At 37.0% G+C, this 13784-nt stretch overlaps 1 protein-coding gene across 4 annotated transcripts in view; it reads right to left on the bottom strand.

Moving 5' to 3' along the window:
• Window positions 1-4526: 4526 nt before the first annotated feature.
• The window catches only part of dpp (decapentaplegic morphogen), a 119320-nt gene continuing 110062 nt past the window's right edge, over window positions 4527-13784 (bottom strand). For 3 of the 4 annotated variants that reach the window (XM_036368396.2, XM_070107397.1, XM_070107396.1), the window contains 2 exons: window positions 10984-12441; window positions 4527-7885 (listed from right to left, as the gene is read on the bottom strand). In XM_036368396.2, coding sequence (XP_036224289.2) covers window positions 6999-7885; window positions 10984-12427 — 2331 coding nt within the window. In that variant the 5' untranslated portion in view covers window positions 12428-12441 and the 3' untranslated portion in view covers window positions 4527-6998. Of the gene's footprint in view, window positions 7886-10983; window positions 12706-13784 lie in introns of those variants that run through there. The other variant, XM_014243403.3, reaches the window with a different exon arrangement.

Genomic DNA, 13784 nt, shown 5'->3' with positions numbered 1-13784 from the left:
ACATGTCATTTCATTCAACTTTTTGATTCATTTTCTTAAGTTTTTTTACTCTTGTATGTACAGGTTGATAGCTTACATCGTGTCATATTATATAGTATCTGTGAAAATGAAAATTTGTTCATTTTCGAACTAGATTTAACTGATAAAAATATAAATCAAAAAAGGAATTTCGCAAATTTCAAAACCGAAAAAATATTTTTTGAAATTTTCGAACTGAAAAAGTAAAAATTAAAAAATGTATTTCATAAATTTTCGAAAAAGAAAATTAGTTTGACCAAATGTCATACTGAAATAAAAATAAAAATCGAAAAAGTTATTTCGTAAATTTTCGAACTCGAAAACAATAATTTCCTAAATTTTCAAACTGGAAAACTAATTTCGACCACGTAAAATAGTTGAGCAAAATATCTTTAACAAAGTATCTTGTATTCTCAAATATGTATATTCGTAAATTTTCGAACTCAAAGAATAGTTTTGAAAAATTTCGAACTGAAAACAATAAAAATCGAAAAAGCTTTTTCGTAAATTTTCGAACTGGAAAACTACGTTGGAACACGTAAAATAATTGTGCAAAATAAAAATAACTATCCAAAGTATCTTGTATTCTCAAATATGTATTTTCGTAAATTTTCGAAGTGGAAGATTACGTTCGAACACGTAAAATAATTGAGCAAAATATCTCTAGCACTGTAATTTTTATTCTCAAATATGTATATTTTTAAATTTTTGAACTCGTAAAAGAGTTTCGAAATATTTATTTTGTAAATTTACGAAATCGAAAAAAAAATTCGTCGTTTTACTTTTATAACTTTTGCAGACCTTACATTGTTAACGAAAGATGGTTTGATGCTCATTTACTTTCGATAATAGAATTCTTTAGAATGGTTTTGAGGCTACTAGTTCGTTATGTTTATTTCTGGAAAGCTACTCCTTAAAACAGTTTTCTTGCAGAGGGCTCTGAGAATGTAGATATTTTATTAATGCTGATGAATGAAGAAGCATTATACAGTACAGAACACTCAAAACTCTCCGTCAGCAGCATTAAATGTCTCAACTTGTGTAACGGATTTTTAATTTGCGGGCAATAGAATAAGAATTATATAGCAGAGCTTTGTTCAAAGTTTTGAGTACCAACATTAGACATAAACGTAGCTGTCTCGTTGGTTTCCTCTAAATAATTACTTACTAATCAAAAATGTCCTTGATTTTATGCTCAGGCAATGCATTTATTGAGTCTTATATATTACTCCAGCTATTTTTAATAACGAAAGCCCACAACTGTTGCCCTAAAGCTTGGCGATATCATTATTGCTACCGTTTAAGGACCTAATTCAAGTTGCAAAGTTCAGGAGCCGTTAACACAAAACACAACAAACTGTTTTCTCATATTTATGCAGCTTCGTATTGACGTTTCACTCCAATTAAACTGTCGAAAGTCCCTCGCAAACAGCAACAGTCCTTCTTCCGCCCATCCCTACATCTGGCGTGTTGGCCTCAACCTGCTGGTCATTCCGTCGCGTTTCATTTCTGACACATTTATGCATTTCGGTTTGGCTGGCCTGTCGGTCCATTGCGACGGTGAAGTGGCTGAAAAAAACACATTGCGCAGATCATCTTTTATCCATATTTTAACGATATTCATCATGCTGTTGTTGACTGACGAGCATCTCGTATCTGGTATCTCATATCTTTCATACAAATGTGCTTAACTTAGTGCAAGTCATCTTCTTGACTTGTGAGTTTTTTATGTAATTTTATTGAATGAGTATGAATGGGCGCTGCCATCAACGCCACTGCTGTCGCTGCTACCGCTGCTGCTTCGGGTGTTACATTTGCTCCTGCTGCTTTTTGGAACAGCAGCGTTCGCCGGCGTGTTGTTTCATCGCCCGAAACGGTTGCACTTCTCATTCTGCTGCTCCTTTGTTCGCCAATCAATTGATCTTCTCGAGTGTATTGAATATCAATATTTAAGTGGGCAAGCAAAGTGCGGCTTCCTTGTTTCCCTTCATCCATTTCCACACTCACAATGACTTTTATTTACTGTGGTTTTTTTCGTGTTTTCCTGTAAGCAATAATTATTTTATCTCGCAGTTTTGTCTTGTAATTTTGTAATTTGTTAATGGAAGTACGCATGTAATTGATTTCTCTTGTTATTTTCCTTTATTTTTCAGGCTCTCAGTTATTTGTTTGTATGACAAGACGCGAATGTTGGGGTTTTGAAAATATTTTGAGCCGGAAATGAAGGCAAGGAAATACCCAAGCAATGTTCGAATTTAATTTGTTGAGTATGCAGACGACTGAAAGGGTGTTAAAGGTAAGTGTTTTCTATTTATAATTATCTACAATATATAAAATTGTATTTAAGGGGAAGGTGTTATTAGATAGTGAATCGCAAGACTGCATAGATTCATTCAAGAGGTATTCAGATATTACACTTTTAATTGCACCACAATGCTCTCAAATATAGTATGGATTGGTAGTAATATTTGCGCTTACTTCTATTAAAATAACTCTCTTAGATTATATGTATGCATAATTATAGCCTATATTAAGGCGCCGAAATCAACATCTTTTATGATATTATATATCACTCTCTGCTTTAGTTTTTACACTGCCTCTCTTTAATTATACCAGTATAATAGATTTATACCAGTTGCTTGTTCGATTTGTCACTATAATATACAAAGCTGGGCTGATCAAAGGCAGCCAGAGTGCTGTATATGTAAAAGAGAATTGTCAGATAAATATAATCAAGTGCTTTGTGTAGCATACGTGATTGTAAGATAAGGAAAATAATTGTACGCTGAGACTGGGAACTTAGCTTTAGAGAATTCAACCAAAAACAAGTCTTAACATGCTTATGAGTTATAGAAATAAAAAAAAAATGATACAGTTGACTATTGTTATCCGAAACTACACATTTTCAGGTGATTCTCTAACAATTCTCTTAAGGAAAGTCCAAGATGATTTTTGATGCAGTCCTCTAAGCAACGTTTATCGAACCTTGCACTTGACAGTTCCCAAAGAAGATGATTACAAACATTCCTCCACAAAACCTTATCCCAGTTGAAAGGCAGTTTGTCAGACAGTTATGAAAAATTCAGTATAGAGTTTCTGGTAACAGTGTACATAATTGCCCGTTTGTTATATCGAATGGTTGTCGCATGAAAAAAGTTAAATAACGTCAATGTAGGTTATTGAGGCTGAGCTTCGAAACGAAATTTTCACCTGCAGAAAAAAAGGTAAGTTATGATTCCAAAAACTTCAATATTAAAGATGACTTAACTTGAAAAAGCACCTTGCGCCTATAATAAGCCATTCATATTGATAAAGGTAATGAGATCGGAAATATTTGGACTTCGCAGCAAAAAAGACCATTAGACAGTGACCGGTTAGAACTCCTACAACTAACAAATGTTGAATTTGACTCGGGACAAGCATTTCACTGAATCTCTGCCGATTTACCACGGGTCAGAAGGATATTTCGATCCCTCAAGTTTTGAGGGTTGATCAGAGCTTGTGAAGCTCATACGGAACGACTCGTCCAGTAGTTAGCCGCAAGAAGACAGCGGAACTTTATTATATTCCCTGTGTAAGGATTTTGAAAATGTTTCCTTGCCAGCTCGTCAGCTTTGCAGGCCCGAAAAAAGGCGTTCAGCCAACCTTTTTCTTTACTTTAAACTTTCTTATTTTTGAATATCAAAATTTTCTATTATTATATAATTCGATTATTTTTCTCATCTCCGAAGATCATATGGTACTGAACAAGGAATATTAAATTTGTTACTAAGTTTGTAACAGAAATGTTGGAGGCCCTATAAAAAATGTATATAAATGATGACGTGTTGATCCGTCTGTCTGTCTTCATATATGCGCACTAGTCTCTTAATTTTTGAGATATCGGTCTGAAATTTTGCACACGTCCTTTTCTCTTCAAGAAGCTGTACATATGTCGACACCGTCGAAATTGAACCACTATAATATATATAAGCCAAGAGCTTGTATGGAAAACCTTTCCATTTAACGACATATCTTCAATATTAATTTAGCATAGGTTATTGTCTAAGATCTCTGAAGAGTTGTTCAGATCGAGCCCCTATAGCATATAGCTGCAATACAAACTAAACGTTCGAAAACAAGTTCTTGTATGGAAAAGTTTTTCATTTGACGAGATATATTCACGAAATTTGGACTGGAGTTTTGTCAAAGGCATTGCCACAATTTCGAGCGGACTTTCCAGACCCAACCACTATATCATATATGTAGCTGCCATACTACCTGATTGATCACAATCTAGATAAAGAACTTTTTATTACTCTTTTATTCTATAAGAAATGCACCTATGAAGGGTGCAGTCGAAGTCAACATCTTTTCTGGTTTTTTTCCTTACCAAAATTTGAATGCTTATGCAATAATTTTAAGAATTTGAAAGTGTTTTCTAATAGTTTAGTTGTGAAAATTTTCCTCAAAACTTCACCTCTCTACCATCAACTCCATCGCAAGTAAATAAAAACCATGTGCACATATTTATTTTTTGTATAAAAATTTTGTTTTATATTTTTTTCTTTCTTTCGTCGTGTTTTCTTTTTGTTCTCAAATATATTTAGAAATAAATAAAAATGTGTGTTTGCTTATTTATGTTGCTTTGTTTGTGTGTGAGTGTTGTTTATAACATTTCATCATTATTTTCAGTATTGTGTTCACTTAAAATAATATTATTAAAACTATTACATACATACACATATATTTATCGTAGTTTATAGTATACTTGAAACAAAAATTCTATATATTTATATATAATAAAATTTATATATATTTATAATAATTGTTTTATGATTGCAAAATTGTTTAGGAAAACATACACATACATTTATACATACATACATGTATACATATGCATATATACATACATAAATATATATAAAATGATAGTAGAAAAAACACTTTACAAAATAGTTATGCGTAATTTTTAATTTAAAAATAGTATCAACATATTCGTCACACAACTGCACAAACAATTTGAATATAATTAAAAACAAACTGCTTAAAAAACTTAAATTTAAAAATAATATACATATACATTAACATAGGTATGTAATAATAAGTAGTATAGGTCAGTTTCCATTATAATCGAGGACTGTGTTGCAAAACGGTGCGCGGCTACAGCGGGCAACTGACCGCGTGCCACGCCGTGCGGCAGCCACCACAGCAAATATACATACATACATACATATACAGCAAACATATGTAGTTTGTATTAGTTGTTGTTGTTGTTCTCGTGGTGCTTTGTTTTCTACGCTTTTGTTAACATAATCTCGATAATCAATTAGAATTTTCATACAAACATTTATATATAAAAATGTATACATATATATGTACACAGAGCGTTTGTTAGGTATTTGCACTTGCGTGCTTTCTTCGTTCGAAAGAAAGCGCAAGTCGTATAATTTTCTATGGAATTTTTTAATAAAAGCACTTTTTCCCAATATCAATTTGAATAATTTATTCACATCTTTTCTTCTGACTCGCTTACTCAACTGTAAATCAGCTACAGTGACTACGAATGACACAATTCGATTGTAAAAAAATAAACGAAAATGAAAAATTTAATTATAAAAATATAAAAACAAATGCTATTTTTTGCGCTTTACACATATTACATGGTACATTATTAAAAATAAAAACTATTAACAAGACATTTATTAATTTTAATTAATTTATTTAAAATTAATAATAAAAATATTTTTTTCCTAACACTACTGTACAAATGGTTTTTTACACCTCAGCTAGCTAGCTCAGTTGCGTCTGCGCAGAGTTTGTTTTAGACATTCACTCTATCATGACACACAATAGTTGGCAACGCGCTATGTTGCGTAGTACGCGACTGTATTAATATGCTCAGCAGCGCCGTAGAAACATCAGCAGTTGTGCGGCGGCGGTGGCGGCGGTGATGCTTCGTAGTTTGAACGGTGGTGGCGGCGTTGCAAGCATAGCATATACTACTCCATATATTTACATGCATATATTATATATTTGAGTATATAAGGGCGTGCGCTCATTTTCTAACGCCTTCGTTCGCTGCCTTGCGATATTTTCTTAAATTTCTTTTGACTTTCACGAGCGCTGTCTCTGCCGGGCTACTTGCGCGATCACGAAGTGTCTGCTACTCTGCGGTGGTAAGTGCGCGCTCTCTCTCTCAACGACTGTCGAACGTCTTGGCAGCCTGGCTGTCAATTGTGACAGTCGTTTTGATGTTGCTTTTATTTAGAGCGTGTGCAACTGTCTGTTAACTCCTCCAGCTTTGCGCTATGCTTTGCTAATGTTTCACTTATTAACTTGCTCTATTTTAAGAAATAAAGTCTAAAATGTATACTTAAAATTCATATATTCAGTCCATTTTGTTTGCATTTCGTTTAATAAAATTTAAACTTATTAAAGCGTGAAGCGGCTTGAAACCCAGCATTTAATGCTCTCGCGTCTGCGCTCCCGATGCGTGTGCTCGTGTGCACTTGGTTTGTGTGTGTGTGTGTGTGTGAGGGAGAAAGAGAAGCTCTGTACGCTGAGTGAACTCTGACCTTTCGTCCTTTGGCAAAGGCATAGCGGCTAATCGTTAATTAGTTTTGCTCTCTTTTACGCACTCGTTCCCGCTTTATTGACGAATTGACGTTCACCAATTCGCATACACGAATGTGTTATCTCGTTCTCTCTTTAACTATCAGTCGGAGCATGACTTGACCCATGCACGAACACGCACCCACACACATACACTGGTCGTTCGGACACATCTTTTTTGGTCGATGTATTCGTAATACGCCATCGACGACATTGGTTTGGCTTCTGATTTATTTTGCATTCGTTTTGATTTCGTTCTTGCGAATATCAACAGTTATTCGTCTGGTTGCTTTTCTGTTGCCTTCGTCGTTACGAGCATTGTATTTTTTACTGTTATTGCTGTTTTTAACTTATTTTCTTGCTATTGCTTCCACATTAGCGCCTTATTACCGACACCCACAGCCGACCACCGTCATGTCCTGATAGTTCTTCAGCACAACGGTATTCTGATCATTCAGATAGAGCATCGATATGCCCTCCAACTGTGTTGGCACACAGCAGGCCTTTGGTACCTTTCCCGGATTGAGATTATTGACTAAGGTTTGCACGACCGCATGATTTGTCGAATTCAAATGTTCGGCTAGCGGAAACGGACATTTTCCCTGACAGTAGAATGCATCATAGCCCGGCGGCGCCACAATCCAATCACTCCAGCCGACATCCGCAAAATCCACATACAGCGAATGCCGTCGACATATTTCATCACTATTTTTCCTACGATGCGCCCGTCGATGATGACCGGCGCGCTTCGAACGCGACGAACTGCTGGTTGCATCGCGCGCCGAACGCATACGATGTTTGCCATCGTCGGTGTAGGCATAGAGCACTGGTTGTTTGTGTTGCCAACTATCGTGTGGCTCGTCGACGCTACGTCGCAGTCGTACATGTTGATGTGGCGCAGGTTTGAGCGTACGCAGCGTTCGCACTTCAATCAACAGACCGTAATTCTTTTTCGGTGTTGCCAACCACCGATTCACCGCTCGCTGCACATCGAGACTCACTGTTTGGGTGCTATTTAAATGCACCAATTTGTTGTCCAACAGCTTATAGCTGGGCTCGCGCTTGCCACGCACACCCACTCGTGTGATATCGTAGACGAGCACTTGATAACTTGTTCGATTCGCGAGGCGCTCGCTAAGCACTGCATCGCTGATGGCTTCACGTGATAGCTGTAAATCGGCAGCTCTCAGCTTCTCCTCGGTGGGTATGCTCTTCACGTTGAAGTACAAGCGAAACCGATGATGATGCGGAAATCGATCGTCAATTTTACTTTCTACAAAGGGAAGAGAGAACAAAGTACAGGTTGGGGAATTAGTTAGTGAACTTAATTTTAATAGAATTCGAGTGATAACTTAAAAATAGGTTAATTAAAAATAAAAATTAAAATTGTTAATGCCATTCCAGAAAATTTTGTAAAGTTGAAGTTACAAATAAGATCAATCGCAGTTTCAAGGTGATCTAAATGTTTTTTCTTGGTACGAACATTTGAGGTTGGATTTTTTTTAAGCCTGAGTTCGGGTAGGCTTCGTAAAAGCAACAAGAACTCCAAACTCTCGGATCTTTCTATATAAATTGAAGCGTGTCTTCTTCGTTGTAGACGTTCGTTCACTTTTCAAGTCGATCCCAACGTTTACTCTTGAAACGTACATTTAGGGTTTTAGATTTTTTTCACAAGATTGCAATCGGTTAGTCTTCGAAAAATAACTGAAACTTCAATCGCTTGAGAAAACTTAATATTTAGACTTTTCAGATCGTTTGGAGCTCGAAAGATCAATGAGAACTTCATACTCTCAAGAGATTTTAACAACTTGGAGTTTTATGAAGAGACACTAATTCGTTCGAAGCGAATTGGATATTAGTAAACGGTCTCAGTTTGCGCAATCTCTACATCAAAGGATCCATTAAAATCCATTCGGATAATATGGCATCTCTGCAATTGCCACACTATTGAGCACTTTGCGTCACACTCAGCAGCTGGTGAGTTGTAAAACACTCATACACTCAAAACAAATAAATTCACACATTCCCACAGTCTGCCGTTTCGACTACAATTGCAATGTGTTGGCAACCCCCGCCGATGTCGCTGCAGTCAACACCGCTGACTAAAGCGACACGAACAATAACAAATTATGCGCAGTACTTGAAATCTAAGCGGGAATCCGCCATAGGTAACAAACGCTGCTGGAATTTGTTACAAACACCTTTCGTAGAGACACTCAAGTACCGCAGCACAATGGGCCAGCACTCGAATGCACAGTAGGATTTTAAGGATTTTGCATTAAGCGGTAAATGAAAGGATCGCCCCGTGCATAATACACGCGCACACACATACACGAACACACGACGCCATATATGCCAGCGGTACAAGATATTTGCCGTGCACCGTTTTGTCTCCGTTCCGCTCGTTTTTGTTGCTATGTTGCACGTAGCACTTGTATTTCGCAGCAAGACAACAGGTAAGCGGGTATTTTGGTGGGCCTAACGGTCGCTGTGACTCGAGCCATTTTGTGCTGTTTGAAATCTGAAATCTTTAGCATTTGCTTTCGTGTTCGCAAATATGCTTTGTAATAACTGTTATTAGTTAAACTGTGCTGCAGAACAAGTGCTTTGTATTATTCTAAGGCACTCATCTATACACTATATATAGAGATGGTATATGTGTGTGTATTTATGTGGCATTTCCATTGAATTGGTTTCAAGGTCATTGCGCGCAAAACAATTCCGCATTCGAGCTGTGAAGGTGCTGCTCTTTAGATAAATCACCGAAATAAAGGTACTTGAAGTGGCCTCGTTAGATTGTGGCACACATAGTCTGCTGAATTCGTGCGTGTTTTGCGTGAGATACCGTGCGACTGTGTAACAGTTGATTCTTTTTGCTTCAATATATTTTAGAGTTGAGATTTTTTTATCGTATAATGGCGTATAATGGAATTCTCTGGAGAACTGTTGCAAACTTCATCATTCCAAATCACATAATTATGCAATTAAGAAACGCCTATGGATGCCTTAAGAAATATTGAATTGGGTTTTTATAATTTGAGGTTAAAATCATTTAAAAAGTTAAAATATATCCGGAATGTTTTTCAAAATGATATCCAATCATGCAGTTTTGCCTCTGAGACGAATTACATTATTTTTCTAAAAAATCGATGGGATTGCCTCAACTGAGAAATTTAAACATTTAAATTGGGTTTACTACTTTCTTTTAGACTTAGGTATAAAGTAGTGGCCAATAGAAATGTTTCGCCAAAATTATTTGGAAATGTTTAGGAAAATTCTAAGATAAAAAATGTTTAGTCTATTTCCTAATTTAGGTGGGATATATTAACCATTTTTAACTATTGGTATAGGTCTAATTTTTAGCCTTTTGAAAACCCCACTGAAGTCGGTTAACTTGCCGAATTTGGAGCTCTTGGCGTTCTTTTGCTTTTTGGCAATAGGCTATTATAATTTTAATGTCTAGAACTCTGAAAATTGTCTTCAATCTTGTTACGTTATTCTTAAAGTCAAGATATATAACATATACTTATGATTGTAAATCTGTTAATTTAGCAATTAATTATATTATCTTAAACAAAAAAATATTGGCATAGGTCTAATTTTTTCACTCCTTATACGAGTACACATCTTTTAAGTCGGTTTAATATGCGAATTTGGAGCTCCAAGCGTTCGTTTGCTATTTGATGACAAGATAATAAAGCTTTGGTGCCCAAAAACCTCGAATGCATTGCTAAATCTGATTACGAGATTACGTAGAGCCACTTAACTTAGACTCAACCTTCTTAAATTTTGAAAACACATTTCTAATTTATATTATAATATGAATACTGTTTGTGAGTGAAACAACTAAAATTATAATAAAATTCACTTTTATACGTATAAAACAGCTTCGGTTATCACTTCGGAAGAGCGGTTATAAATCTTTCTAATAGAACAAACACACTAAATTAACACTGAATCCATCAGCATCGACTTATCTAAACCTGGAAGATGATGAGTCATCATTACTCATTGTAGCTGTCTGACTCTAGTCAGTGAAAACTATATTCAAATATTGATTTTCTCGAAGCTTCGGAATTCGTCTTTCAAGTGGTAGATAATTTTTTGCTGGGCACCGCATATCGTCAGTGTATGGAAACTACAAAAGTTGTTTTAGGATAAGTAGAGCTTTTTACTTTATCCCTATTAAAAATCTAGCAGCCGAGTCATAGCATATACAAAAGGGGTAAGGTATCATTGGACCAGCGGAAAGCTATGCTATTGGAAATTTTCAAATTAGCTAATCTCAAAATCAAAATATACAAATTTATATTTAATCTACCATAATAATTATAAATATATATTAAGTTGATAATCGTCTTTTTAACTCACCTATATGTGTAAAACTTCGTACTGTATTCGCCGATCGTGACAGCATACTCGGTCTACGTATAGTCTCCATATCCAATTCGTGACCCATAATTTGCGCGTACAATTGTTTCATCGCTTCGGGTATGATAATTTTGGAACGATCAATTTTTGGTGGCCTCTTCATATTGAATAGCGACAACAGGCTATTCTCGATTTGGACTAGCGTCGAGGGATCGGGTTTCAATTTATCACCGATAATCTCCTTATTACTGTATGTGGCGGGTTCTGTGACATCGCTTTCGCCTTCGTCATTCTCGCTATCGTCAGCAATGTCGCCATCCGACGCTCTGAATGCATCACTGGAAGCATTTGTCCTTGTAGCAGGTGTGTTAGCGGCGAGGCTGGCATCTTGCGCTAGTTTTTCAGCGGCTTCTAGATGCGTCGTAGTGGCTGTGGCGCTTGCTTCATTTGCGGCCAAGCGTTCCGCCGTCGCTAAACGCTCGCTCGCGCCCGTCGCTCTGTGTTGTTCCGCATTTGCGGCTGCAGCTCTGTGTTGTTGCTGCATATCTTGTTGTTGCTGTTGCATATATTGCTGCTTATGCTGATGTCTGTGTTGTTGTTGTTGCTTATGATTTCTATGCCGCTTGCTGTGCTCCTGCGCTGTCGCTAATGTATGCTCCTGTATAGCCATTTTATTGTGAGTTTTAATTTCGCTTTTCGCTTCTTCTTCTTCTGCTTCTACTTCCACTTGTTCACTTAACACTGCACTTGCTGTTGCTTTAAGCTTTTTAGTACTTTTTGTTGTTGTTGCTTGTTCGCTTTTTGTTTTATCGCTACTATTTGCTAATTGTTGCACTTGCACTGCGTTCTTGTTGTTTTTGCTTTCCGTAATTTCTATTAAATTATTTTGCTTATCGTTCACTTCGTTGTGTTTTTGATTTTTTGTAATTTGTTTATTGATTTTGTTGCTCTTCTTTTTCACTGCAACAATTGCTTTTGTTGCGTCACTGCTTGCTTCACCACTTCCGTTTGCTTTATTATCCTTTGCACTAAATTGATTTAAATTATTACCGTTATTTATATAATTATCACTATCACTGCGCCGATTGTAGCTGAAGATCGCAGCGATCGCTGTTTTAGCTTTTGTTTGTGTTCTTGTTGTCACTGATAACGCTGTTATATCGATAACTGGGCTTATTGCCGTTAATTGTCTACTTGCCGTCACTAATTGTTGCGTATTATTGTTATTGTTTTTATTATTATTGTTGTATATTGTACGCGTGTCGCGACGCTTCTCCAATTCAAATAAGTCTTGCTGCAGCTGTTGTTGTTGGTTTTGTTGTTCCTCTATTGTTGACGGAGATATCGCCTGTATGAAACTCGAAGTAATATCCTCGGTGCTAGCAACTTGAACGATCGGTTGAAAAGTCGCCAGCACTGCGAGGAGTAGAAGCCATGCGCGCATGGTCGCTTTCAACTCTGAAACGATACAAAACCATGGAAATTGCTCAGCGTTAGTCAAAGGGTTAACAACGGATTCGAAACGAATGTAAAATGCGAACGAGTACACGACAACTAAACGGTTGAATAGCAAATGCCGAGTGCTTGGCATTAGCTAGCCAACTAAGTATATACACGAAACGAAAACTATATGCGCTAGTATAAAGAGCATTGAGCAAAAATACGCTTGTATGAGTGATTGAGCAGTGAGTGGTGCGTGGTGAGCGCGAGCGAACAAGTGCAATACGCGCGTTGGGTGTTTTATATGTAGTAACGTTGTTGGTGGTGCTGGTATTGCTGTGAGCGCTCGTGTATCTCCGCCGATTTGTTGGCTAGCAATGAACACACGCTCAGCACGACTGCGAGAGCGAGTGGGAGCGTGCGCATTTAGCTGGAAATGGGCGCTTACTTGCGGTAGAGGCGTGCAACTAGCTATTGTGTGCTACTCAATTACTAGAAATTCTGAGCACTCAAATTGCACTCAAAGTCATGTAAAATGTCACTCAACTGCTAACTCAATGAGTTTTGTAAATATCAAAATTATAATAAATTAATTTACTCAATATTTTCGCTTGTATCTCATGCTCCCAATACAAAAATGCGCAGCATTCAAGCATTTCAGCCACTACTGCTCTCTGTACCACACTCCAAATATTCGCTCACAAACACACAGAAAACATAACGTCTGCTCACAACAAAAACAACAATTGTACTAATGCACAAGCACTCGTAGAACCCCTCGCAATGATCGCGCAGCAGAATGGTACCTGCTGCAATGCAATTCACCATTGTGTCGTGCCGCTGTTGCACTTGCGCAGCTGCGTATTTACCCACACACAAGTGCAGCACCGCATGTAACAGGTACAGCGCGAGTGGCGCGGTGTTTCCGCGTATTCACTGAATGATTTCGCGTAAGGGCCAAACGCAAGGCATATCCTTTTTACTTACTTTTCCTCTGCCTACACACACACATATACATTCATGCATATGTACATATTTATGCTATATAAATCTGTGGCGAGCGCTCAGATATACATTTGTATGTTTGTGTGTGTGTTCACATTTATGCATGCAAATATTTTTGGTAGGCGTTCTTATGCCATAACTGAGTTTATTACGCGCTTTTGAGCTCATACCCAGCGCTGTATTTAACAAATACAATCAAAAAAATTACATTTTGCAACTACCGCTAAAATTAGAATTCTGGGAATTCCCAAGGATTATAATCAAAGCAGCTACAAGCATGCGTCAACAGACTTGAATCGAACTATTGACTTTAAAATATTGTTTTGCTGGGCAAAATTTGGAAATTCCCTGGTGTG

Source organism: Bactrocera oleae, chromosome 3 (genome assembly GCF_042242935.1).
Source record: "Bactrocera oleae isolate idBacOlea1 chromosome 3, idBacOlea1, whole genome shotgun sequence".
Lineage (NCBI taxonomy): Eukaryota > Metazoa > Arthropoda > Insecta > Diptera > Tephritidae > Bactrocera > Bactrocera oleae.
This window is presented reverse-complemented; position numbering and strand designations above follow the sequence as displayed.